General features: G+C 48.9%; 1 protein-coding gene across 1 annotated transcript in view; it reads right to left on the minus strand.

Annotated features, from left to right (window-relative positions):
• Positions 1–2,591: 2,591 nt before the first annotated feature.
• Positions 2,592–27,346, minus strand: part of LOC144098228 (protein 5NUC-like) — a 154,584-nt gene continuing 129,829 nt past the window's right edge. Inside the window, exons 2-3 of the mRNA XM_077630722.1 lie at positions 3,920–4,182; positions 2,592–2,606 (exon numbers count right to left, since the gene is read on the minus strand). Coding sequence (XP_077486848.1) covers positions 2,592–2,606; positions 3,920–4,182 — 278 coding nt within the window. The remainder of the gene's footprint in view (positions 2,607–3,919; positions 4,183–27,346) is intronic.

Here is a 27,346-nt window from a genome sequence, read left to right on the forward strand (position 1 = left end):
TGTACTCGTATAGCTTGGGGCTCCTTATTTTCATTAGGATGCACTCCAATACCCATTCTTGGCTATACGTCATTCCCTGCGTGCCTTTTCTTTTTGATGCTTGAAAGCATGCTTGAACTTGCTGCCGCTGCTTTTCAGGCAGTCCAGAGAGGCTCTTCTCCAGCTTCCCCTCTGAAATAGCGGCATTTTCTTCTTTCACTGCTGTCATCATTGTTTTCAGCTTAGCAACCTTCTCCTTTTCGCGACGCAGCTGTAGGTTGCACTTCACAAGTTTCTTTGATGCGTTGGAAACAGGAGCCGCCCTCGCCTTCCTCTTCTTATAGCAAGCTTGATTTACTAAAAGCTTCCGCAGGTACTTGCACTTAATCCATGGCTTCTCACCTTGGGAGACTCCTCGGCAGCCTTTGCTGTGCAGCTTATTTCCGTGCAGTCTGTAATTTACTCGGCTGCGGCTTTGATGCAGTTCACTCGGCGCCAAGCTCTGCTCAAATCCAGGACACACACTCATTTGATCAACCAACTGAAGCAGGTTTTCCACACCTTGGGGGTTAAACACGTCGACTTGTTTCAACGCCGCGCCTTGGACGAACACGGCACACTGATAGTGTGTATTTTCCGCCGAGCACAACACTAGCTTTTTAAAGCACAAGCTGTCACCTGCCTGAGAAAAAACACTGAATGCAAGTGACTTGGGCGCTTCTGCGACAACGTTCCTCGACCAGAATTCACTTGGAAGATTTTCACCCGTTAACTTGTCTAATTTTTCCCGGCTGCAGGCGTAATGAATCGCTGTGCCATCCGCTGCTGCGTCGTCGTCAGTTGCCACGGAGCCCGGGTGCTGTCAGCCACGGATGAAGCAACCTCGCATTGCGAGCCGTCGATCCCTTTTCTTCGTTTCCCGAGCACCTCGCCTCTCGATGTTCTTGACTTCCTCTTCACAGGCAGCCTCTTCGAAAGATACGCTGGAGTGTTAGGAAACAGCGTGGGAACGGCGTCCTCAGACAGGCATGGCCGGCAGCGGGGAATCCTTACGGTCTCCCCATTCACAACGTGGATATAGTCTCGCACGATGAACCTTTGCTCGAAGTGCAATTCACAGAGCACAGATGTTTTCTCCAGGGGCCTGTCTGCACGTGGTACCGCCCGTTGCCACACTTTTAGCCTTTCTTCATCGCTCGGGGCGGCAAAAGTGGAGACTTTCTTGCCCTTGTTTCTGGCGGAGACGTATCCTGACGTGCACCCGGGCGCAAAGCAATGCGTTTGACGGTTGACACGTCTCTCCATACTTACCTGTGTGCTCACGACACGTTAAGTTAACAATGGGTAAGCGTAGTCAGAAAAAAAAACTGATTGCTAGAAACGCAGCGAGAAAACATACAGCCGCACAGAGGCGCATGCACCTGTCAAACGTTCGCCAGCCGGAGAGAGGCCGAAAGGCATCTAAGACGCGACGCGGGAGCCACCTGTCAATAGCATGAATGACTACGACACACGCTTCCGTGCAGGGCCCGCATCGAAACTCTCACCTCCCCCTCTAGCCACCGTATCTGCGCACTCCAAGACCATCAAGCGGGGGTAGCAAAAACAGCAATGACAGCCGCATTGACGAGATCCTATCATCATGAAGTTCAAGGCAGTTTTGACACTCAGAACCGTCGGCTTAAAGCAGCAGGTTGCCCGACGAGACTGCTATCCAGTGTCGCCGAAGGGATTCTGCAAGCACTTAGAGGCAGAAAATATTTCCCAACCACATCAGAACAAAGGAAGCTGTACGTGGTCATTCCTTACAATAATGGCATTTCCTACAATCTCAAAAAGGTAGGAGCAAGAGCTGGTGCAAAAGTGCTCATGTCAGCACCCAACAAGTTAAGCAGCCTGGGCGCCAAAGTATACAATGAGCAAAGGAAAAACCAATGCAAGAAAAAAGACAAAAAAACATGTGAAATGTGCGAAAAGCGGGGTTCATGAAATACCTCTGTCATGCGGACGCACCTACATTGGTAAAAGAGGGCGCTGCTTGAATAAACGGCTTCGAGAGCACAAAAGATCCCTAAAGGGCGCCATCAGCAGTGAATAAGCAAAACATTGCAGAGAGCATGAATGCGCTTCGCAGCTTATCAACACAATGGTTATCCCGTCATATTTTGATCAACAGACCAGGGAGAGTGAAGAAGCCTTCAACATCCGACCAAAGAGCGACGTTTGTGTCTGCATACATTCAATAGCGCTTCATGACAGAGTAATTCATTATCTGTGTGCGATGTCTTAATATTTCACAACGTGAACATCATATGCGTTTTTCATGCTTCTTTCTTTTTCTTCTTATACGAGAGAGATGTATATATTCGACGAACGTGCATTAAAAATCTGGTTGTTATTCAGCGTGTCCCGCCTATCTCCTTGTCTCATGCTGCGCTGCTCCCGTCACAAGAACATGCACCAAGGAGCCCAAAATTTCACCTTATTAAAGCACATTTTATGTAAACACGTAACTCTGAATGGCCGAGCCAGCATGCATGCACGCGAATGGACAGATGCATTACACCACCTGTAACGTAAGCATGTGCCTGAAATTTAGCACACATGTGCGCTTAGATGCCTGAAGTCTGCATGAAAAAGAAGAAATAAATTTATTTAGCCAGAGTATAGAAATCTAGCATTAACGTGTTGGGGCTGTCCCTGGGACGCACAACTTTTTGGACACGGCTAGTTGTGGGGACGTTTTTTGGATGTCTTCAGGAAAAATGAGCACCTCCTGGGGAGATTCCAAATGTCCTGATGGGATATTTATTGGAGATTTTGAGGATGTAATGTGTTTGTTGGGACAGGAGATTGAGCGAAAGCTGTTAAGGTATTTGTACGTTACAGACTTTTTCCTGAGAGAATAAGAGCGCGACTTCACATCTCACCTGGCAGCCTCACATGTTGACAAGGTACCAGTTGCGTCTTCTCAAGCCCTCGCCATACCGTCGTCCTTCGACGATATGGATTTTCCGGTTGGGGATTTCTCAGCTCTCAACGCACCCTCCATCTTCCGTTGTAACCACTTTCGGACGCTTACAGTTCTAACCATCCTCTAGTCACATCTCACTAAGCTCTAGCCGTAATAGCCTCTTCGTCCTTCCATGGTAAGTAACCCCCGGGTGGCTTCCGCGGCAACCGCCGACCGGTTGCTTCTTATTACGCTCTCGCCATACCCTCCTCCTTCCACGGTAACCACCCTCCCATGGTTCCTGCGGTAAGCACGCACTGGTTACGCATTGCTCCGCTCACGGTACACATTGGCCTTTGCACGGTTGCCACACCATGGGAGGTTCCCATGGCGACACATCCAGTCCATTGTTACGACTAGGACAGACAACTACATGCTACTACAGCGCAAAACCCAGGAACGGGAGCTTAACACCTGTCGCTGTAACAAAAAGCCCTACAATAATATAAATCTTGTTTCTAGGAGGGTTCGAAAGGAGTTGGATTTGCCCTCGATTTTTCCTTTCCTGATTTCGCTCTAATGAATGATTTTACTCTAAACTGAGGCTCCTCTTCGCCTACAGCATTTTTCAGGAGGGTGAAGGTGAAAAAGGTAGCTAGACTGGAAAGGGTTCTTCTTGAGGGCAGCTGTCTACTTGTTCAAATCCGATTTCGACGCACCGCTTCCCTTACGCTTCTATTTGGGCTTCTAGTGAATGAAGCCCTTCTGTAGGGTCAAAGTTGGAATGCTTCTGCATGTTTTAAACTTCACATAGACGAGGTAGGCAGAAAAAAGAATAAGACTAAAGCTCGAAAAAATTACGAAATTAATTATATCAAAGCTTAAATGTAACAAGGAAGGATGGCGGAAGGCACCGCCCTAATTACATGTAGATGCTACTGAAATTCTTTCATTTGCGGCCGTTGCAAAACATCTAACTGTGGTCACCTGGGTGCCGTCGGGCCGCTGGACGGCGACGGGGTATGCCCCGTAGACGGGTTCGGGAGCGTCCTGCAGGGGGCTGGAACTGGACATGAAGTAGTGCGAGCCGCCGCCCACAACGACATCGATGAGCGGCACTTGGTAGGCGATGCGTTTGTCCTCTTCCAGGCCCGAGTGGCCCAGCGCCACGATGATGTCTACTCCCTGCCGCTTCAGCCGCTGGGCCTCGCGCCGCACGCACTCCACGTCGTCGGTGAACTGCGTGTGTCCTGGCAACAAAGGCCGCGGCGGCCCATCGGTAAATCCATGCCGAAACGAAGGTCTCGCCTATCTCTCTCTATTTTGTTTTAGAGCATTAGGTCTCCTTTGTTCTTCACTCAGATTTCGGACGTCAGCTTATGCGTCCGTCTAGCCACCTCTCTCCTACGAGCCCAAAACGTTCCTAGCTCTGGTATACCCCCATTTCTATGGGATCGCAAGCCAGCCAACGCTGGATCAATTGGGGTACAAACTGGCAGCCTTCGTATGATTTTAAGGGGAAAGCCTTTAATGGCTCATACTGTCGTCCGTTCACAGAAAGTGTCACACGTTTAACTCGGGAACTAAGAAAGATATCAAAAAAGAGTGGCTGATTCAGATAGGGGAGGAAAAAATGAACCTAGAAGCCAGGCTTGATGATTGCAGAGCGGATAGTTAATTAACTATAGGCAAAAATGCCGAAACTGCGTCATAGTAGTGCGGACGTCGATATAGGCAAAAGAATGGTGCGAAGTCACATCCACCAGAAGTCGTCTAGGCATAGCAAAAATTGTCACAGAATGGTCGGAAAAACGCCAAATTTGTGTGAAGTTATATAGATAATGTGTAATTAAGCGTGATTAACATTTAAGATCCCCTAAAGGTGTATAATTTGGGTATCAATAGAGCCACGAGAACGGTTCGACGTCATATCCACCGGAAGTCGTCACGGCAGAGTGAAAATTGTCAGAGAATGGTCGGCTTTCGCCTCTACAGACTTTAGTTGAGAGTTAGGAGTCTCGTAACTTTTTTAATGTTCTTGCATTAGGAGGGTCAAGAAGGCGAAAACTGTACGGTGGCGTCGGTGGCGACGTCGGCGTCTCTTTGAAGCCGTCACCTGCAAGGTGGTGTGTACGGGCGTTTGCCCCTATTTGCCTGTAACCCTCTTCTCTGCCCCCTTTCAAGTTGTACGGGAGAAGAGGAAGCGCATAACCAGCTCTCAGGTGTCTCATCTGTCAGCAAGAGAGGCGCCGCTTGATTGCTGCTGACCTTCCAGCATTGCCTGTCTGGTTGACACATCAGACACCTGAGAGTGGGTCCATGCGCTTTCTTGATATAAGACTACTGGTAGCAGAGAGCCACTTCTGTTTGTGATATGAGCGGAGAGGGGGCAACCCCTTGGTACTCCGGTTGAACGAGTCTTGAGTCACTGACCAAATGTCAAAAAACGGTTAGTTATTGTTTCGGAACCCCTATGGCTTCCTTGGTCACAATGAAGAACCTGCCGAGTAAGAAGCAGCTTAAGCAGCTTTGACAAGTTAACGTAATGATTTTTCGTAAGCCCGGTGAAGATTCCCCTTTGTCCTATTGATACTGTTTGGCATTAATACTATGATAGGTGAATCCATGGGCAGCCGTGCTGAGAGGATTCTTTGGGTAGCAGAGATTTCTACTTCCTCTCAAGCGATTTCATGACCTTCTTTTTGAGCGTTTTCTGCCACAGCGTTTGACACGGTCCGATTCCAGGCGACATCATTGCGGTGATCTTTTAGCCTTGGCAAATTTCCCATCTCGCATATGTAGACGGAGTCGCAATCATCACAAGGTATATTATATACGTGTCGCGAATTGGTAGCGCGTCCCCGACGTTCCGAAAAAACGCACACACCAACAAGAAAAACACACACTCAACAAGCGTACAACACAACAGAATAAAAGGAAAGAGTTCACCAGGTACTGAGCGTCCCAGGTGAAGCGGGGATGCCTTGCAGACAGGGTGAACGCGGGTCGATGCAGTGCGACGTGTCGCTGGCAATGCGTCCAAGGAAGCGGCAGAAGGGAGCCAGGTGGTAGTAGGAGCAGAGCGGGACACAGGGAGACGCCGCTGATCACCCGTCCACGACCCGAAGGACTTGGCGCCCGCAGGAAAACGTAGCCAGGTCCCGTCGACGGCGTCACGAAACGCCAGGGGCTTAAAGCAGGCTATCCAAGAGTTACTTTAGGCAACACGGACCCTCAGTCTATCGGCTGCCACCTCCACACTTGCAACGAACGCAGGAGGCTTGCGTCGGTGATCAAATGGAGGTCTATGGCAGCACGGGCCCAACGTCGACGGCTGCCACCTCCACGCTTGAAACGGACACAAGATGCTTACGTCAGTGATCCAAGGGAGGTCACGGCAGCACCGACCCAACGTCGAACGGCTGCCACCTCCACGCTTGAATGACCCGATCTACGCTGCGCTGTCTTCCTTTACACCTCGGTTTCGTGACACGTCGGCTCTACGCTCCTCGTGCTCGCCCCGCTCTTTGTCGCCGTCGCCTTGCACACACCCTTCGCACGCGCACACGCGCAACGCTGGGCTGGCACGCGTAGCGCTGCGCTGTCCGACGCACCACTGTCGATGCAGCACGTTCAAAAATCCTCCGAGGATCTTTTGTGCACCTCACATATGCCCCCTCCCTCTTTCGAAAAAGTTTTTTCGCACAAAAAACTGCCGTCGGTGCACACAGCACGAATGTTCACGTGGGAAGCAGACAAACGCCGTTGATGCACCAGCACTAATGTTCACGTGATAAACTGTCAAGTTTGACGCCGCCGTAGTCACCGGAGACACTTTATTACAACGTGACACATGGAGGAACATGGAAATGCGCCGAGAGGGAACATGTCAAACCATATACACAGAGGGTCAAACCTTATACATGTGACAAAACGGAAAATAAAAGAGTACAAAATATCAGACTCAATTTTTGAACATGTCTGTATACCATGAAGGTGGATATGTACACAGTGAACAAACCATAAGCGGAGAACGAAAAGATATAAACAACTCGCAGACACTCCTAGACGACATTTGCACAGGTTACAATTGCAAACGCACTGGGTAGTAGCACTATACATTGGGCATTAAATTCCGGCAATTTATAAACAACACATGCAAGCAACGCCTACGTTCTTCGATCTTCAGCCACGTTCTTCTATTACGAAGAGAGATGACGCCTGCAAGGTCTCTTGGGACGCACGCTCTTCGTATCTTTTCAGCATATTGATTCGGAATAGCTTCTTAATGTGGCCCAAGTCGAACCAATAATTCACGTCGTTCTTTTCTCCATAAACCACAAATGGACCTTTCCATTGCATAAGCAGTTTATTGTGGCTACTCGGCAAAAGAATAGGGGCCTGATCTCCAACCCTTAATTGCAGCTTCTTGCTGTTCCTGTCGTAGCAACTTTTCTGAGACTGTTCCGAACGCAACAAATTTTGATGTACCACTCTCACAGGTTGGCCCAGACGTTCTCTTAGATCGAGAACGTAACTATATGTCGTCTTCGTGTCTGCTCCCAGCTCTTTGCTTGTCCAGAGCTCTCTGAGAACTGCCAGTGGTCCTCATACATGTCGTACAAATATCAACTCAAACGGAGAAAACCTCAGGCTCACCTGCGGTTCCTCTCTATGTGCGAATAGAAGCTTAGCGATATAATGAACACAAGTTTTGGGCTGCTCCAGACTGAGCTTGCGCAGCACCTGATTAAGTGTGCCGTTAAATTTCTCCGCCATCTCATTGCACATCAAATTGTAAGTGGTCGTGCTGAGATGTTTCACCGCCGAGAGATCATTGAGCTCTCTCATCATCTCGGAAGTGAAGCAGGAGCCCTGATCACAGAGCATCTCACTCGGAAAACCTATACTTGAGAAGATCACCACCAAACCTTCAGCCACGGTTGCTGAATCTATTTTTGGCAGAGCCACGGCGTCGGGATACCGCGTGGCAAAATCGACGACCGTTAGAATACATCTATTAGTTTTCACAGATGTGGACGACAGCGGACCGACAATATCGACAGCCATACCATCAAACGTAGTGTCGATGAGAGGCATGCATCCCAACGGAGCCCTGCCTACTTTGCCTTTCGGGCACGTCCTTTGGCAAGAGTCGCACGACCTGACAAACCTCGTAATCTCCTCCTGCACACCCCGCCATTTGAATTCTTCCAGAAGTCGATCTGTAATCTTCTTAATGCCCTGATGCCCCGCAAACGTGCTCTCGTGGGCAAGGCTTAACACCTGTTACCTACATGACTTTGGAAGTACTACCTGTCGAACCTCTCTGGCGGAAGCGATATGATAGCGGCTATACAGTAAACCCTTTTTAACAAAACACGAGTGCGAAGTGTCGTGCTTTCCATGGAACACCTTTCCTACTTTAACCAAGCAAGCCTTCAATGACTCATCGTCTGTTTCCTCTGTTTCAAACATTTCCTTGGTCAACCTCATGGGACCAACGCTTAAAGCAGTAATTTCCCTCCTTCGTCCGGAGACTTCCTATCCAGCCAACCCCATTTTTTGGCCCTCGCCCTCACCATTGCATTGCATTGTATTGGCTTTATGGCGCATAAGCAACTTAGGCTATCTTGTGCCAAACACGTGGTATAATTTATTTCAAAAATTGGGTGTCCTCAGCGAAAGTGCTTGTCCGGACAAGGACTCCGAGGAGCCCATCAAATCGAATGCAGACCTCAGCCTTCTTCTCAGGACTGAGAAAATGGATGAGGTGCGTCATAAAATGCGCGAAAGCACGAGGGAAAAAATGTTTAGAATTTTTAGTTCTGCGATATTTGATATCATATTTTGTTTAAGAATGCCGCATCTTTCAGAAAATTCAAAATAGATTACGTTCTTACAAGTGGATTATCTCCTAAACGTAAATTGGATTGGAAGGAAATGCGTTCATCGTAAAAATCAGTACAATATTTTTTTCTTAGCCGTTCAAGTTGTGAGCAAGAGAATAAAATGTGATTAACTGTCAGCTCATCTCCACATTTCTCACATAAGGGTTTGTCTTGTTTTGTCAGTAGAAAGTTGTGTGTTAGGTGTGTGTGCCCGATGCGCAGGCGCCATAAAATTATTTCTATAAAACGTTCCTGATGCCTGCATGATCTCCATTCTCCCAGAATAGGTTTTACTAAATGTAGTTGGTTATTTTCTTCACTATTCCAGGTACATTGCCATTTTCCTGTAAGTTTATTTTTTACTAACTTCATGCAATCTGCATATTGTATATTTACAGTCTTGACTTCCTTATGGCGAGCTTGAGCAGCGCACGTGTCAGCTCTCTCGTTGCCACGAATTCCGAGATGGCTTGGTATCCAACAGAGATTAATTTCATGTCCTTGTGTTTCAGCAGTTATTGTGTCGGCAGCGCTACCAGGATGCGGTTCACCGACAATCCTTTCTTGCTTCTTGTGCAGCTTTTCTTGGCCCTGCTAGATCATGCCGGTGACAGAAGCATGCAGCTGCCTTCAAGAATGACTCACGGATCAGACACTGCCGACCTACGCCCACCAGACCAGCTACACGCGCCCACATGGGATCACCGATGGATTCTACAATCAGCGACCACATGCGCAGACCACTACATGCATCTGGGACAAGTGGCGACACCACCAGACTGGGCTATATATTGCCACCCCACGCGCGCGGCGGCCACTGGGCACGGAAGCGCTACCAGGATGCGGTTCACCGACAATCCTTTCTTGCTTCTTGTGCAGCTTTTCTTGGCCCTGCTAGATCATGCCGGTGACAGAAGCATGCAGCTGCCTTCAAGAATGACTCACGGATCAGACACTGCCGACGTACGCCCACCAGACCAGCTACACGCGCCCACATGGGATCACCGATGGATTCTACAATCAGCGACCACATGCGCAGACCACTACATGCATCTGGGACAAGTGGCGACACCACCAGACTGGGCTATATATTGCCACCCCACGCGCGCGGCGGCCACTGGGCACGGCAGCGCTACCAGGATGCGGTTCACCGACAATCCTTTCTTGCTTCTTGTGCAGGTGAGAAAACGCTACGGCGTTTGTATTCGCTCTAACAACCCATTCTTGTTGGTGCTGCCGTGCCCGCGGCTGTTGTTTGATGTTACTGTAAGCTTGCGCAAACTGCTATTGTTGGGGGGTGATATCGAAGCCAATCCTGGACCGGACACAGCTCAGATACTTACGCAGCTTCAAGAAATTGCCTCTGGCATAAAAGAAATAAAGGAGAAGCGGCTGGCGGACATAGACAATAAACTCGATGCTCTTGCTAGACTAGAGAAACAGGTCACTTGCTGCCAGGAGCAGGTCGCTCAGATGAGCGAAGTCATAGAAAGGTTAGAGGAAAGAATAGACGACTTGGACAACCGAAGCAGAAGATGTAATTTAATTGTCTATGGCCTATCGGAGAGTGAGGAAGAGACCAAGGAAACATTCAGAGAAAGGGTAAATAAAGATATTGTCCAGGATAAACTAGATCTCGACGCAGTGGCCATCGAGCGTATCCACCGTTTGGAGCAGCCTGCTGGAAACAAAATTAGACCTGTTATTATGAAGCTTTTAGACTACAGAGAGAAAGAATCAATACTGAAACGAGGCTTCAAGCTTAAAAATTCCCATCTGTCCATTGGCGAGGATTTCTCGCGGAAAATTAGAGATATTTTGAAAAAGTTGTGGGACAGCGCGAAGCCTAACCGGGACAATGGCGACAAGGTGTCCCTTTCCTTTAATAAATTGTACATTAATGGTCAAGCATTTGTCTGGGACAGTGAAAACGCAGTGAAAGTGCCGTTTGGGAAAAAAAACGACAAAGCAACTACCCCAGAAAGCCAAAACGACAACGTCTCCAGCCCCCGAATGACGCGTCGAAGAGCACATTCAAAAAAATAAAATTATTGAACATAAATGCCAGAAGTGTAGTGAATAAAGTAGAGCAACTCGAAATTGTCCTCATTGACCAAGATCCAGATATTGTGGCTGTCACAGAAACGTGGCTCTCGAGTGATATTGGTAGTCAAGAAATCTTCCCTCCGAACTACTCAGTGATGCGTAAAGATAGGCTTTCCCGGGGTGGTGGCGTTGCGTTATTGATAAAGAACCACTTTTCCTTTATCCCTCTGCAGGACATCCCGGGAGCAGAGGCAGTGTTTTGCAAGATTCTATGTGATGGCGTCAGCATTGTCGTGGGATGTGTTTATCGGAGCCCCTCTTCCGGGCATGATTGCTTGAGTTCTGTACACGATTATATGCAAGTGCACGTACGGAACTCTAGACTAATCATCATGGGCGATTTTAACCTTCCGGATATTGTCTGGGGTACCTTGCACCATACTGATCCGGCCTCAGATGCACTCATTGATTTAATGCTGAATTTTAATCTATATCAAACAGTCTCCCGTCCAACTCGCATACTAGGCACAGCAAAAAGCATTCTCGATCTAATACTAGTAAGCGAGAACTTCCCAACACACCAGACTAAGCTTGACATAATCGACGGAATTTCTGATCACAGTATACCAGTCTGCGAGTTACCACTCAATATTCTAATAACAACCCGCTCCTCCCAATCGACAGTAAGTAATTTTAATAGAGCCGACGACGCTAGTATAACAACACATCTTGCACACGAGTTTCAGATGTTTGCCGAAGCAGCATCTGAAGCAAGCTCAGATGTAAACTCCCTCTGGCTCCAGTTCAAGGAAATCATTTTTTTCTGTATATGCAGATATGTCCCCTCAAAAAACAAGCGCGTTAAAACAAAGAACCCGTGGATCACGCGAGAGGTCATTCATGCAAAACGCAAAGTGAAAAGGCTGCGTCGCTCTATTAAGTCCAAAGGTACTAACCCCGACAGAACACAAAAATTAGCCAGTGCAGTTGAAATCTTCAAGGATAAAATGATGAAATCAAAGGAATACTACTTTAGTGTTACGCTGCCTGACTTCCTTACTTATAGCCCACACAGGTTCTGGAACCACTTCCGCAATAGAAACACAGCAGGACACGAACAGACACCAGAGGAAAACAGTGCGAAGGCTAATTACTTTAATGACTTTTTTCAGTCCGTATTTACCACCGATAATGGCGTTATTCCCCAGATGGCAACCACCCGAACTTCAGATATCAGAGAAATAAACATAACCGATGACGGAATTTTCAATCTTCTCTTGAACATCGATACGAAGAAAGCCAGCGGGCCTGATAACATACCCAATGCATTTTTGAAAAGATACGCCGAATGGTGCAGCAAATATCTCGGCATAATATTCCGCAAATCACTTGCTGTGTCAAAACTACCGGATGACTGGAAGCTGGCGAAAATCATTCCGATCCATAAAGGAGGAGATATCAGTAGTGCATCAAACTTCAGGCCCATTTCACTGACTAGCACAGCATGTAAAGTTTTCGAACACATAATCTCAAAACATCTAACAGATTTTCTAGAGCATAATAAGTTGATATCACCTGACCAGCATGGTTTCCGCCGAGGGCTGTCGACTATCACTCAGTTAATCGAAGTCGTTCATGACTTGGCCCTCAGCATCGATACCTGCAGTCAAACTGATATATTACTACTAGATTTTTCCAAAGCGTTTGATTGCGTGTGCCATAACAAACTAATCGCAAAGCTGCAGTGCATGATCGGGTGGGGGGAAGTTCTGGGTTGGATCAAAGAATTTCTATCTAACCGTTCTCAATTTGTAATCTTTCAAAATATGCCTTCTAAAATAACCGCGGTCACTTCGGGAGTTCCGCAAGGCTCCGTTCTTGGCCCACTTCTCTTCCTTATCTATATTAACGATATAACCACTCAGATTAAATGTAACATTAAGCTATTTGCAGACGACTGCATCATCTACAGGAAAACAGAAAGTCCGGAAGACCACATTGCGCTTTCCCAGTCACTTGACGCTGTGGTGGATTGGTGTGATAGATGGCAGATGACCGTCCATTCTAAAAAATCAGTGTGCATGACAGTAACCAGGAAAAAAGTATCCTCATCTTTCCCTTACAGCATTCACGGTACGCCACTCATGAAAGTCTCCCAGCATAAGTATCTTGGTGTTACACTAACCGCTGACTTTAGATGGGACGTACACATCGCTAATGTAACATCGGCAGCCTTACGAAAACTGTTTTTTTTGAGAAGATGCATCCGACTCGCACCAGCATCTACTAAACTCCTAGCATACAAAACTTTCATAAGACCTATTTTAGAGTACGCTCACACTGTTTGGTTTCCGCAAACAACCACTAACATAGCAAAACTAGAAAAATACAAAGAAAGGCACTACGGTTCATCCATAACAAATATAAGCGTACTGACTCCCCATCGAACCTTGCAGCTATTTCAGGACTCCCGACGCTATCAATGAGAGCAAAGCACGCGCGTTTAAAATTTTTGTACCAACTGTTGCATAACGATTATAACATCAATGTGTCAAAATATATTTGCCCGTCCCAGACTCGACCGACACGACACAAACATGCGCTCACTCTAACTGATTATTCCTATCGCACAGATGCACTTAAACATTCATTTTTTCCTGTAGCCATCCGAGAATGGAACAAACTGGATGCCTCGATTACTCATGCGCCGACCTTAACAACGTTCGCTACAAGGCTCGAGGCCGGTATTGCCGCAGAGTAACGCTCTCAGTGATGCACATGGGCCTCTGGGTATTGATAATCCGTTTCACATCCGTTCTTTCTTGTCGTCTTAATCAGTGCATCACCCCTTGCGTAGTCATAGTTTGTTTTCCTGGGTTCAATTGTCCGCTATCCTTCAGTATTATTATTGTTTCCAACATATACGTATCTTGTCTTGAGCGCCAAGGTTTTTTTTTTCCCCGCTTCTACGTGCATGTTGTTCACTGTTAGCCATGTTTGATCACTTCATATGGTAACCTTGTCTGGAGCCGATTGTACATAGTTTGTCCTCAGGTAGGCAAATGAACCACTGTTCTATCAGATTTATCTTTGCATGTGTTCTTGCCGCATTTTGAAATTTCCTTGTGTTGTGTGATGTAGTTCTTGCCTCATTGTAACTGTTGTGTATGCCCACCTGCTAGGGCCCCGTAAAGGGGCCTGCAGTATTGAAAATAAATAAATAAAAAAATAAATATTTCCTAATAAAGGTTCCCTTACGTTTCTGGTTTTCAGTGCTGTGATTGCACTCAGCGAGTCCGTGTAGATAATGCTGTTTTGAATGTTCTTTTCGACTATTTTTGATACAGCCACCGAAATGGCATAACATTCCGCTGAGAAAATTGACGCGCACTGAGGTAACCGAACTATCTTTTCCCATTTGTCTTGCACCACAGCACTTCCGACGTAAAGTGATGTTTAGAACCGTCTGTATAAAATGCTGTGAATTCTTTGCACTTTTCCTCTTGTGCCAAAAATTCTTGTAGTATGTGTTCACGTGGAGTTTGCTGTTTCTGATATTGTGTCATTGTGTAGTCCCCTACAGCGGGAAAGGTGTACCAAGGTGGCAGTGGTTTGGGTCCCTGGGCGACATCAGGTAGTGTGTCTAAAATGCCCCATTCCTGGAAAATTTCTTCAAAACGGAGGATAAGGGGTCTCGTCGCATTCGGTTTGTTAGTAAAAAGCTGCTTAGGCGGGCACTTCGTAACTATGGAGTAGCAGAGATGTTTTGCTGGTGAACGGGTTTTAAGGACGTATCCACATGTGAGCATGGCTCTTCTATCTGCGAGGGCTGGTTCGTTACATTCGACATATAGGCTGTTTATTGGTGATGTCCTGTATGCCCCACTTGCGAGGCGCAAAGCTGAATTATGTACTGGGTCTAATTGCTTAAGGTAGGATGGTCGAGCTGAGTTGTAAACTATACACCCATAATCTAGGCAAGAGCGAACTATGCGGTAGATGTGCAAAAGGCAGGTTCTATCAGACCCCCAGCGTTTATGTGAAAGCACCTTAAAGATATTTAATGATCGAGAAGTTTTCTTCTTCAGGTTCTTTATGTGGGGCAAGAAGGTCAGTTTTTGTCAAACGTTATGCCCAAAAATATGTGTTCACTTTTTATCCGAAATTCGGTTTTGTTCAGGTGTGGTCTAGGATCTGTCTCTAGGCCATGTTTCAGTGAGAAAAGAATGGCCACTGTTTTCTGTTGGGAGAACCGGAAACCATTTTGTTGAGCCCATGTTGAAAGTTTATTTATTGTTAACTGCACTTGTCTTTCGCAAGTTGATATGTTTGAGGACGTGCAGGCTATCTGCAGATCATCGACATAGATCGAATACATAATAGACCTTGGAGTTATTTTGCTAATAGAATTCATTTTAACAACAAAGAGGGTCGTGCTTAAGGCACTTCCTTGAGGCACTCCATTTTCCTGAATGAAAATTCTCAAGAGGGTTGAACCGAGGCGTACATTGAATGAACGGTTTGACAGGAAATCTTTTAGGCAGTTCAACATCCTGCCACGAATGCCATGTTCAGCCAAGTCGTGGAGAATTCCGTACCTCAAGGTTGTGTCATATGCTTTCTCTAAATCGAAAAAACAGCAAGACATTGTTGTTTGTGTATGAAGGCCTCACGGACAGTATTTTCAAGGCGAACTAGGTGGTCTGTTGTGGAGCATGCCTTTTTGAAACCGCACTGATGGACATCGAGAAGTTCACGGTCTTCTAGCACGAAGTTTAATCTAATATTTACGATACTTTCAAATGATTTTGCAAGGCAGCTGGTGAGGGCTATGGGCTTATAACTACTGGGAGCGGTTGGTGGCTTTTCGAGTTTTAAAAATGGAACGATGATGGCCTTCTTCCAGGTTTCGGGTAGTTTACCCGACACCCAAGCCTTATTAAAAAAACCTATTAAAAAAACTGCCTCTACGGCAGGTTCGGAGAGGTGGGAAAGCATTTGATAGTGTATTCCATCCGTGCCCGGTGCTGTTTGTTTGCAAGCGGACAAAACTGTGCTGATTTCTTGAACTGTAGATAAATTATTACATGGTTCATTTGTATATCCACTTGTAGGGAGTCTGTTTCTCGGCTGTTTTTCACCTAAAATGTCTGCCTGTTCTTCGATGTTTGTCTATATACCAGGAGCTGTTAGGAGAAGTGTGAATGGGGAGTATTTACCATGTAGCTTTCGTACCTTCTTCCACATTTCTTTTGATGTGGTTGAGCTATTTATTGATGTCACGTAACTTTGCCAAGAAGTTTTTTCACGATTACGGCGAATATATCGGGCTTCTGCCCTTGCCTTTTTGAAGTTTAGGAGATTTTTATGTATGGGGTACCTCCGAAAATTTCCCCATGCTCTGTTCTGTTTCTTTTTTGCAAGTCTACATTCTTTTGTATGCCAGGTTTCGTGGTTTTGTTTCACCGCTCCACAATATTAAGGTATAGCCAGGCGCGCAGCGGAGATAATGAAGTTTGTGATAATTTCATAAGTTAATCTGAACTTAAGTTATTTTGATCTATTTTTTCTAAGCTGACATTTTCTCGAAACAGTGCCCAGTTGGCCAAATGGAGTTTCCAACGTCGTGGTTTTGTAGAAACGATTTGCGGAGATGATGATAAGCTTATAAAAACGGGTAGATGATCGCTACCATACGTGTTGTCCGAGATATCCCATTTAAGAGCAGTAAAAACAGAAGGCAATGTAAGAGACAAATCTATGCAGCTCCATTTTCCGGAGCTTGGAGAACAATATGTGTGTTTGCCCCTGTTGAGCAGGCTTATATTATTGCACAGAATGAAATCTTCTAAAATGCGGCCTCTAGTGTCCGTTTGTTCGCTTCCCCACAATTTGGAGTGAGCATTAAAATTGCCGACTAACAGATATGGCTCTGGTAATTGTTTTAAAAGGTCTTCTAAGTAATGGACTGTTACTCTCAGGTGTGGTCGGAGGTATACGGAACATACTCTAGTTGTTTTAAATTGTACTACAGATACTGCAACGGCTTCAAATGTAGTTTGAAGCTTGACTTCACGAGTGGCCATGTTACTTTGAACGACTATGGCGGTACCTCCAGAGAGCCTATTTGTTTGCTCTCGGTCGTGGCGAAAGACTTTATATTTACTTAAAATATTGCTACGGACGCTGGGAGGACGACGAAGTGGTTGGTAACGAAGACGACGCTGAGGTGCGCGCGTGTGTGCTTAGAGTCTACACCAAGCCATCGGTTCCTTGCGTAGCAGGTTACCTCTGCTCTTTCTACTGCTGCTTCTAGCCGCCACGTATCCTTTGGTGGAGGTTGCTAAATTCGATCCCCGACCTCAAGCTGGCTCTCCGTCGTGGTCGCCGTCTCGCCAACATGTCTACCGAGTCCGAGCCATCTCCCTCTCCGTCAACACCGCCAGCGGTCGTCGTCGCCCACCGCCGTGAACCGGGCACGTTCTGCGGCACAGACGACGCTTATGTTGACGACTGGCTGGCCCTTTACGAACGCGTCAGCGCGCACAACAGGTGGGATCCAACGCTGATGCTCGCTAATGTGATATTTTACCTGACCGGCACCGCGAGAGTGTGGTTCGAAACCCACGAAGATGACTTGACCTCATGGGGCATATGTAAGCAGAAGCTCCGCGACCTCTTCGGAAAACCCATCGGCCGCCAACTCGCCGCCAAGAAGGCACTCGCGTCCCGCGCCCAAACTTCCTCCGAGCCATACATAGCCTACATACAAGACGTCCTCGCCTTGTGCCGTAAAGTTGATAAAGACATGTCCGAAGCAGATCTAGTTGGCCACATTCTGAAAGGCATTGCCGACGATGCCTTTAATCTGCTTCTATGCAAAGACTGTTCCACGGTCGCTTCTGTTCTTGAGGTGTGCCACCGTTTCGAGCAAGCCAAACACCGGCGCATTTCTCACCGTTTTGACCAGCTGCCGAACACTGCTGCTAGCTCCTCCTGTGAAGATCTGCCAACATTGCGGCAGCTTTCCGACCCGGCTAACTTAACCCGTATCGTGCGCCGCGAACTGGAGGCGATGACGCCCGCTGTTTCTTCCTTGCCACTGCCGGACAACACATTGGCCCTCATCCAAGCCGTCGTTCGCCAGGAGGTTGCGAACTTGGCCGTCCCTTCTCCTCCCGTCGTGGACAACGCTCATGACAGCCCGGACCCTTCAGTGATCGCAGCTGCCACTTACAGTCGCAGCTTCTCGCCTCGGTACCGATATCGCAATCCTGCCGAATGGCGTACCTCTGATGACAGGCCGATCTGTTTTACCTGCTCTCGCGTCGGACACATCTCCCGTCACTGCCGCAGCCGTTGGTCCCCGCCACCTCGCCCCTACTCCTTCGTCGACCGCCGCAACGACTACGGCCCGCACCGCTTCACACCACGACCCGATCCGATCCCTGACGAGCCCGCTCCGCACGCTCGTGGGTCCAGCCGCTCACCTTCCCCATTAGGCCGCCGCTCCCGTTCTCCTCCCACACGCCGCAGCCCTTCTCCTTCGACCTCCCGCCATTTCTCGGAAAACTAGCCGATGCAGCCCCCGGAGGTGACGCTGCATCATTGACCCGGCCTGAAAATCCTCTCTTGACCCCCGCTGCCCAACGTATTCTCTTGAATGTTCTCGTGGATGGTGTCCCGGTCCTTGCCCTCATTGATACTGGCGCCCAAGTGTCTGTCCTGAGCTCTTCTTTACGCCGCCGTCTGAAGAAAGTTTTAACGCCTGCCGCCATGTCCACGGTTCGCGTCGCCGATGGCAGCCCCGCTGCCGTGATTGGAATGTGCACTGCGAGAGTCAGCATTGCCGGGCGTCATATACCCGTTCTGTTCACCGTCCTGACCCGGTGCCCTCAGGACATAATTCTTGGCCTTGACTTTTTAACCGCCCATTCAGCGCTTATTGACTGTTCCTCAGGCCTTCTTCGATTGGATCTGCCCCTGTGCAATGACGACTCCACCAGCTCACCTCGCCTTCAATCCACCGAGTTTGCTCGTCTCCCGCCACAAACTGCTGTCTACATCCCTCTGTCACCTTCTCCTCCCGTCCCTGATGGAGACTACGTAGCCTGCCCTATCACTGCTGTGATTTTGAATCGTAATGTCCTCTTTCCCTACACCATTGTCCACATCACCAACAACTGCACCTGCCTCCCTGTCCTCAACTTCAGCCTGTCCCCTCAGGTACTTCCGACCGGCATTTCCCTTGCTGATCTGTCACCATTGACCGATTGCACAGTTTCTGTCCTGGCTCCTGACCCAACGACTGCCGTCTCCAATGTCCCTACATCGCAACCCTCCCGTGAGGACTCTATTTCCCGGATGATCGCGGCCGATCTGCCCTCTGCTGATTCTACAACACTTCACAGCCTTTTGTCCTCCTACAGTGATATTTTTGACTTCGGGGACCGTCCCTTGGGTCAAACCTCTGTTGTCGCCCACCACATTGACACCGGCGATAAGCCATGCCTTTCGGCCTGTGCAATGCCCCTGCGACCTTCGAGCGCATGATGGACTCCCTCCTGCGGGGTTTTAAGTGGACGACATGCCTCTGCTACCTAGATGACGTGAATGTTTTTTCGTCCACATTCCAAAGCCACCTGCATCGCCTTTCAGCCATCCTTGCCGTCTTCCGCCGCGCCGAGCTGAACTCGAAGAAATGTACCTTCGGCCGCCGTCAGCTCAAGGTCCTTGGCCACTTGGTCGATTCTGCTGGGATCCAACCCGACCCCGACAAAGTCCGCGCCGTGCGTTCATTTCCTACTCCGCGCTCCTCCGGTGATGTGCGCAGCTTTCTCGGGCTATGTTCCTATTTCCGCCGGTTCATCCAGAACTTTGCGGAAATAGCCCGACCTCTAACCACGCTCCTCACGAAGGACATCCCGTTCTCTTGGGACCCCCCCCCCCCCAAGCTGACGCCTTCAGAGCCCTTATCAGTGCCCTCACTGCTCCACCTGTGTTGGCGCATTTTGATCCTTCAGCCCCTACGGAACTTCGGACCGATGCGAGCGGCCATGGCATTGGTGCCCTACTTGCTCAGCGGCAACGCAACAAGCTTCTCGTTATTGCGTACGCCAGCCGTCTCCTTTCTGTGTCAGAGCACAACTATTCTATTACCGAGCGGGAATGCCTCGCTCTGGTTTGGGCTATTGCAAAATTCCGCCCTTACTTGTTTGGGCACCCTTTCTCTGTTATCACGGATCACCACGCCTTATGCTGGCTTTCTTCGCTCAAAGACCCTACTAGCCGGCTGGGGCGCTGGGCTCTTCGCCTTCAAGAGTACACATTTTGTGTCGTCCACAAGTCCGGCCGCTTGCACCAGGACGCGGATTGCTTGTCCTGCTACCCTGTCGATCCGCCTTCCTCCAACGAATGCGAGGCTGACGCCTGCGTCTTATCCATCTCGGCCTTCTGCAACATTGCGCAAGAACAGCGCTTGGATTCGTCGCTACGTTCCCTCATTGACCGCCTCACTGCCAACCGCTGTGATGCATCCCTCGCCCCGTTTGTGCTCCATGAAAACGTCCTCTACCGGCGCAATATGCGGCCTGACGGCGCTGACCTCTTGCTCGTGGTCCCTCAACACCTGCGCAGCAGCGTCCTTGAACAGCTTCATGACGTTCCCAAGGCCGGTCATCTTTTAGTCTCCCGCACCTACGACAGCGTTCGCCGCCGCTTCTTTTGGCCCGGTCTATACCGTTCTATCCGCCGTTATTTGGCAGCTTGCGATCTGTGCCAACGGCGGAAGACGCCCTCGGTTCTCCCTCCCGGGCACCTTCAGCCGATTCCCATCCCCGTAGACCCGTTTTCCCGTGTCGGCCTCGACCTGCTCGGCCCTTTTCCGGTGTCTGCTATGGGAAACAAATGGATCGCGGTCGCGACGGACTACTCCACGCGCTACGCTATTACTCGAGCGATCCCAACCAGCTGCGCAACTGATGTCGCTGACTTTCTCCTGCACGACGTCATACTCCACCACGGTGCTCCCCGTCACCTGCTCACCGATCGCGGTCGCTGCTTTCTTTCCAAAGTGGTCGCCGAACTCCTCCGCTCCTGCTCCGTCCGTCATCAATTCACCACGGCCTACCATCCGCAGACGAACGGCCTCACTGAACGTCTGAACCGTACCCTCACCTACATGATTTCTATGTACGTCTCCGACCATCACCGCGACTGGGATATTAGCCTCCCATTTGTTATATTCGCATACAATTCTACGCGTCACGATACAGCCGGTTTCTCCCCTTTTTACGTTCTCTTTGGCCGCGATCGTTTGCTGCCCTTCGACAGTGTACTGCCCGCCACCGCCTCCACGAGTCCTAACGCTCGGGACGCCATCGGTCGCGCCGACGCTGCCCGTCCTGTCGCCCGCCAGCGGCTGTCGGCCTCCCAAGTCAATCAGAAACGACGTCATGACTGTCGCCGTCGTGAAGTCACCTACTCTCCTGTCTCCCTTGTGTTACTCTGGATCCCTTCCCGCCGTGTGGGCCTTTGAGAAAAACTGCTTCCCCGATATACAGGCCCTTATCGGGTCGTACGTCCGGTGACCGCGGTGACGTACGAGATCACCCCGCTACATCCGCCATCTCCGGCCGCTGCACCCCGCACCGACATCGTCCATGTGTCCCGCCTCAAACCTTACAACTCGCCGTCTAGCTGGCCTGTGTAGTGCGCACCGGGACGGTGCTTTTGCCGCAGAGGGGGGTCATGCTACGGACGCTGGGAGGACGACGAAGTGGTTGGTAACGAAGACGACACTGAGGTGCGCGCGTGTGTGCTGAGAGTCTACTCCAAGCCATCGGTTCCTTGCGTAGCAGGTTACCTCTGCTCTTTCTACTGCTGCTTCTAGCCGCCACGTATCCATATTTTTATGTTTTGATCCCAAGTTTGTCTCCTGGAGACACAAAACAACCGGAGAATATAAAGCAAGAATATCTTTTACGTCACTGTAGTTTTTTAGTATGCCTCACAGTTCCAGTGAATTTGGAACGCCATATCCAATAACGTTTGGTGAGATATTTAAAAAACCTATGCTCCCGGTTTTGTGGGGCCTGTTATTGGAGTTTTAGCTCCCTTTTAGTGTTCAAGGGAGTTCCGCCGCCGCTGCTGCGGAGGCGGACTACTGCTTATATCCATCGCCTCATGCGAGGCGATTGATTTTCGCGGAGAACCCGCGGGGGTACGGATTTGTGGCTTCTCCGTACGGGGGAAGCCGTGCGGCCTACCGGCTCAGGGGCCAGCGAGCCTTTTTTTTGAGATGACAGGGCAGGCTTGGCTGCACCTGTCAAAGATGTGGATGGCTCTGCCTGGGCAGTGGCCTGATGATGGGGTGGTGTATCACCACTCCCGCCAACTTTGGTTGTACCAGAGGCCGCTGTCAGGTGCACCTCTGGAATGTCAATGGTGCCGACACCAGAGTGCCGTTCGAGTGGGGGAGAGCAGGCACACATCAACGATGGTGTACTGTGTGCCCACTGTCACCAGACGCCGCTCGGCCCCCCCGGCGCACGGCGTCAACTATGACCTGGCTGTCTCTTCCTTAAACTTTTTTCTTGCCACAGGGTAGGATATATTTTCTCACACTTTCAAATTCAAATTGAAATTTATTTGCCACCATGGTACAGATGATGGCGGGGACCCGTAGTAAAAGCTGCCGTTTGACAGCTTGACAAGGCCACGGGCCCCCACTTTGACAGCAATACAGTAAAGAAATAAAGAAAATACAATACAATACAATAAAAAAAATAAAAAAAATACATATAGCAGAGCTGTTATCCGGTTACAGTAGTCAGCATAAAATAAACAGCATTGTCCTGGCTGGAAAGAAAATTTACAATGATGGTGAAAGAAAGAAGAATTAGGTAGACAAATCACAGAAAAATGGTTAGGTGTAGTGTAAAAAAAAAAACTCGAACAGTTTGTGGCGTGTTGTGTTTTGGAGATCAATATCGTTTTGTGCGAGTTTGTTAAGAAGTCGTGGTAGTTTATTTTCTAATGTTTGATTACCATAGAATGTTCCGTATGTTTTTACGTTCCATTGTGATATATTTCTTGTGCTGTACATTGCATCTCGTTTTTCTAAACCAGCTAATTTTGATAGAAAAGATATGTTCTTCAACACCTCGTTTTTCACACACTTGCTCAGACGATAGTCATAAAGCTTAGTAATTGGTAGTAAGTTATACTTTAAGAAAAGTGCGGCCGTATGGTAGGTATGCGAAACATTTTCAAAAATTCTTAGAAATTTTTTCTGTAACAAGTGTAGTTTCTGAAGATTGCCTGCTGTTGTTGCACCCCAGGTTAAATGGCAATAGCTGAAATGAGATTGTATCAATGAATTATATAGCATTAGCATTACATTTCGCGGCAGTATCTCACGGTTCTTGTAAAGATGACATATAATACGTGAATATTTATTTGTTACAAAGCTAACATGATCATCCCATGACATTCTTTCATTAAATAATATACCTAATGTTTTAAATGAAGGCACAACTTCTAAGGGTACGGACTGCAGGAATATGTTCTTAGTGAGACAGACCTTCTTGTTTGTACCTCTGAAAACAACGACTTTAGTCTTTGCTGTGTTAATCCGCAACGCATTTCTGCTGCTCCAGTTTTCTATTTGTTTCAGTGCTGGTTTGTTTTTCTTTCTTGAAAACTTCGCAGGTTCGCGAGCAGGCTGCGTGGGGACCTTTGCAATTCGCACATTTTATTTCAGTTGCTTGGCATGTTCGGTTTCGGCACATTTGCCCCAGGTCTGCTTGCCTCTGCATGTCTTGCTGACATGGCCATACCTTTGGCATTTGAAACATCTCCTAGGGTTAGGAATGTACGGGCGCACTGGGCACCTGATGAATGCCACTCGGACAGACTCGGGCAAACGAGTGCTGCCGAATGTTAGAACGATGTGAGGTGGTGTTTTTTCTTCTCCGTTGCGCTTTATTGTGATGCGGTGAAGGGACGTCACGTTTTGGTCACGCAAATTCTCGAGGAGCTCTTTTTCATCCTCTCTCATTAGCAAGCGCTCAGAAATTACTCCCTGAACGCTGTTCAGGCTTCTGTGGGGTGTTACAGTAATGTCAAGATCGGCAAGCTTCTCTTGTTTGAGTAATGCATCACTCTGCTTTTTGGATTTCACTTGTACAAGAAGATCTCTTCAGAATAGTTTTTTTGCTTCATATTCCTCGCCTATGTTAGCCACTAGCCACTTTTGTATTACAAACACTGATAGTGCTGCCACTAGAGCGTTTTGCTCAACAGCGTGGACTATCAGGAAATGTGGGAAATTTTCAGTAGATTTTGCAGTTGGAACTGCGATTCCTTGGTGAGGTACCGTTTCCGGTTCCGATTGTTTTTTTAGGGCGGGAAATTGAGAATCCATGCGGCATGTAGGGATTAAAGGTTCCTATTCTGACACTTGTGCTTCACCCTTATAGACACAAGAAGGTCCCAAAGCCCCCACCTGGTATACAGATGGGGAGCCCGCCGGCCGGGGCTTGACCATGGCCCCGACCGCCACCGTTCATGGTTTCTACCCTTCACCTTAAAACCTATCGCCAAGGTGCGGATGACAGCTTCGGTATGGGAGCTAGGGTCCGCGGTGGCGCCAAGCACTATCACTTTGAGACTCAAGGCGCCCTTGCGGGCCCTCGCCCTCATCATTTTCACTCGGAACTTCGTCAATGACTATGCCAGAATATAATTTAGCAACGCCTTTCGATTTATTTCAATTCATATCTATATTTGACGGCTCACGGGCGTCTGGTATATTTGCAATTATGACATCGTAGAATGGTGTCTTCATGCACTTTGGCAGGGCCGTGCCAGTGAAATATGGGGAAGCGGTATAAACTTCTGCCTCGGGAACTTCCAGACTACTGCCATCAACAAGGAACACCGTAGATCTCAAGCCGGTGAGATCTGAATCAGGAACTAGGGCTTTCCGAACAGCCACTGTATTGCCCCCAGTGTCCCGTAAAAATAAGTACGGGTACGCCTCGGAGCTCTGTCTCTAGTACAGGCATGTATTGGGCGTCTGCAGGCTTTTCTGGACATCTGACCATTACTTTATCCTCAGCTGGTTTAAGCCTATCTTCTGTTGTGGACACATTTTCAGGCGCAACCTTCCCTGCCTGAACACAAGACGACTGCTTCTGGTTTTTGTGCTTTCTTGTGCGGGAACTTACATCATGCCCTGTTTTTCGACAATAAACACAATAAAGCTGACTTGGCTTAGGCCGACAGTCGGCGACCTTATGTGCATGTCGATACAAATGAGGCGCCTTCCTAACTTTCTACTTGATGGACCATACTTCTCTCTCTGGATGTCCACCTCGAACATTTCTTTGAATGAAGACAAGTTTGTTTGCCGCTGGACCTTTAGAAATTTGTCTGTTTCCTCAGCTATTTTTCCAACGTCTTGCACTCTTTTTCTCGAAGGAAAATCGCCAGACGACTGTGAAACTTCCTCATGAGCGGCTCAGCAACCACCAAGTCGCTTAAATTATTGTACGTTGTGGCCATTCCTGACATATCGACGCATCGATCGAAAATACTGAACAAGCGTGCTTCGTATTGCTTGTCTGTTTCGTTATCAAGCGGATTACTTTCACGAAACCTTTCGCTATTATGTTATGCCGTAAGCCGAAAATGGGGCAAGGCTAGTTTTGCCTTATCATAGACCATTGAATCTGCTGGGGACACTCGACCGAATACACGGAGAGCTTCCTCAGTCAAATACATACTGAGTGCTGTAGCACATTTTTCCCTTCTGCGATGCGGAGGGCCACGGTGCGGGTTATCGATTACCCGCACCAGCTTCGGCGAGCCTTAATTGGAGCTGCAATCTAAGCAGTTCAGCTTCTGCTAGCGACTTTGCATGCTCGCGTTCGGCTTCTGCTAACAACTTTGCATGCTCGCGTTCGGCTTGTGCTTTGCGCTTCTCAGTCTCTGCTTGCGCCTTGGAATGCTCGAGTTCGGCTTCTGCTTGGGCCTTGGCATAGTCGCGTTCGGCTGCCCGTGCTGCGCGTTCATTTTCCTGCTTAGCAGCAACCCACAAGCGCAGCTCGGCGTCTTTGAAACCCAACTCTTTGCCCAATTCAAATAATTCTTTTAGCGTGCTCATCGCTTCCAGATTCTTAAAAAAATCTCTCCATATAAGTTAAACCGCTTCGTCCTGTCGCGCGGACGCGAATTGTCGCGAATTGGTATCGCGTCCCCGACTTTCCGACGGAGAACGCTATCACGTGCAGGTTTGAACGAGAGTACAGAGATCAAACAAAACAAACCGAAGCCTTATATATAATTTAAAGAAAAAGGGCCCAATAAAAATCGCACACGCCGACAGGAAAAACAGACACTCAACAAGCGTACAACGCTACAAGGCCCACCCGCCCACGGCTCCGGCGCGCCCTTGCATACAGCCTTGGAGGTACAGCGAGAGATTGTCGGCATTGCGGGAAAGCGGAGCACACCCCTCTTTGCTGTACAGCAGCTGGCCAGAGCCATCATACAGGAGGAGCTCCAGGACCATTTCCTCGTGTACACCGACGGCTCACTGGCCCGCGACAGCTGCTCCCTTGCAGCGGCGGCTACCATCCCCGCGCTGCGACTGCACAGCCAGCAACACGCAACCTTCCTGGGCTCCTCCACAACTGCGGAGTTGATGAGGATCCAGCTCGGGCTGGACCTGCTGCTCACCCTCGGCCCTCCGCCACCCAGGAGTGCTCTGCTGTGCGACTCCCGCGCCGCCCTCAGCCGCCTGCAATCTAACGGCCGCGGTACTCCACTAGTGCGGGAAATTCGCTCGCGCATCGAGCGACTCGCGCAGAGAGGATGTGCCGTGCGTGCACAGTGGGTGCCCGGTCACTGCAGCATCGCCAGCAACGAAGAAGCTGACGACCTCGCGACCGCTGCACACCAACTACCTGCCAGCGATCTGCCCCTTGCGGTGGGGGATGTGCATGCGGCCATCCACGACCATCTCTGAAAGCAGCACCCCGACCCACGCATCGCAGGAGGTGAGTGCATCGACAGTATCACCGGCTGTCGCGCACTTACACGGTCACAACGTGTAGTGATCCTCCGCGTGCGCATTGGATGCGTGTGGCCCGGGGAGCGTCACGGAATCGCGACGAGTGGATGTGTGTGACGGATGCGGTGCAGTGGAAACACTAGAACACCTGCTCCTTCACTGTGCCGCGTTCGCCGATGCTTTGGTGAGCCTCTCTCTGCATTCCTCGTACACACGGACTTGACGCCCCGTCTGTTCTCTGTCAGGTAGTTACACGCAGTGACCGAACGCTCCGCGAGTTCTACCTTGAACGATTAATAACTGGACGCCCCCACTCCAGTTGTTGCCAACACAGTGTTTTGCGCGTGTGTTTTAATTACTCTAAAACGAACTAATCACGCGCACAACCTGGACGCATTT

Source organism: Amblyomma americanum, chromosome 7 (genome assembly GCF_052857255.1).
Source record: "Amblyomma americanum isolate KBUSLIRL-KWMA chromosome 7, ASM5285725v1, whole genome shotgun sequence".
NCBI classification, from domain to species: domain Eukaryota; kingdom Metazoa; phylum Arthropoda; class Arachnida; order Ixodida; family Ixodidae; genus Amblyomma; species Amblyomma americanum.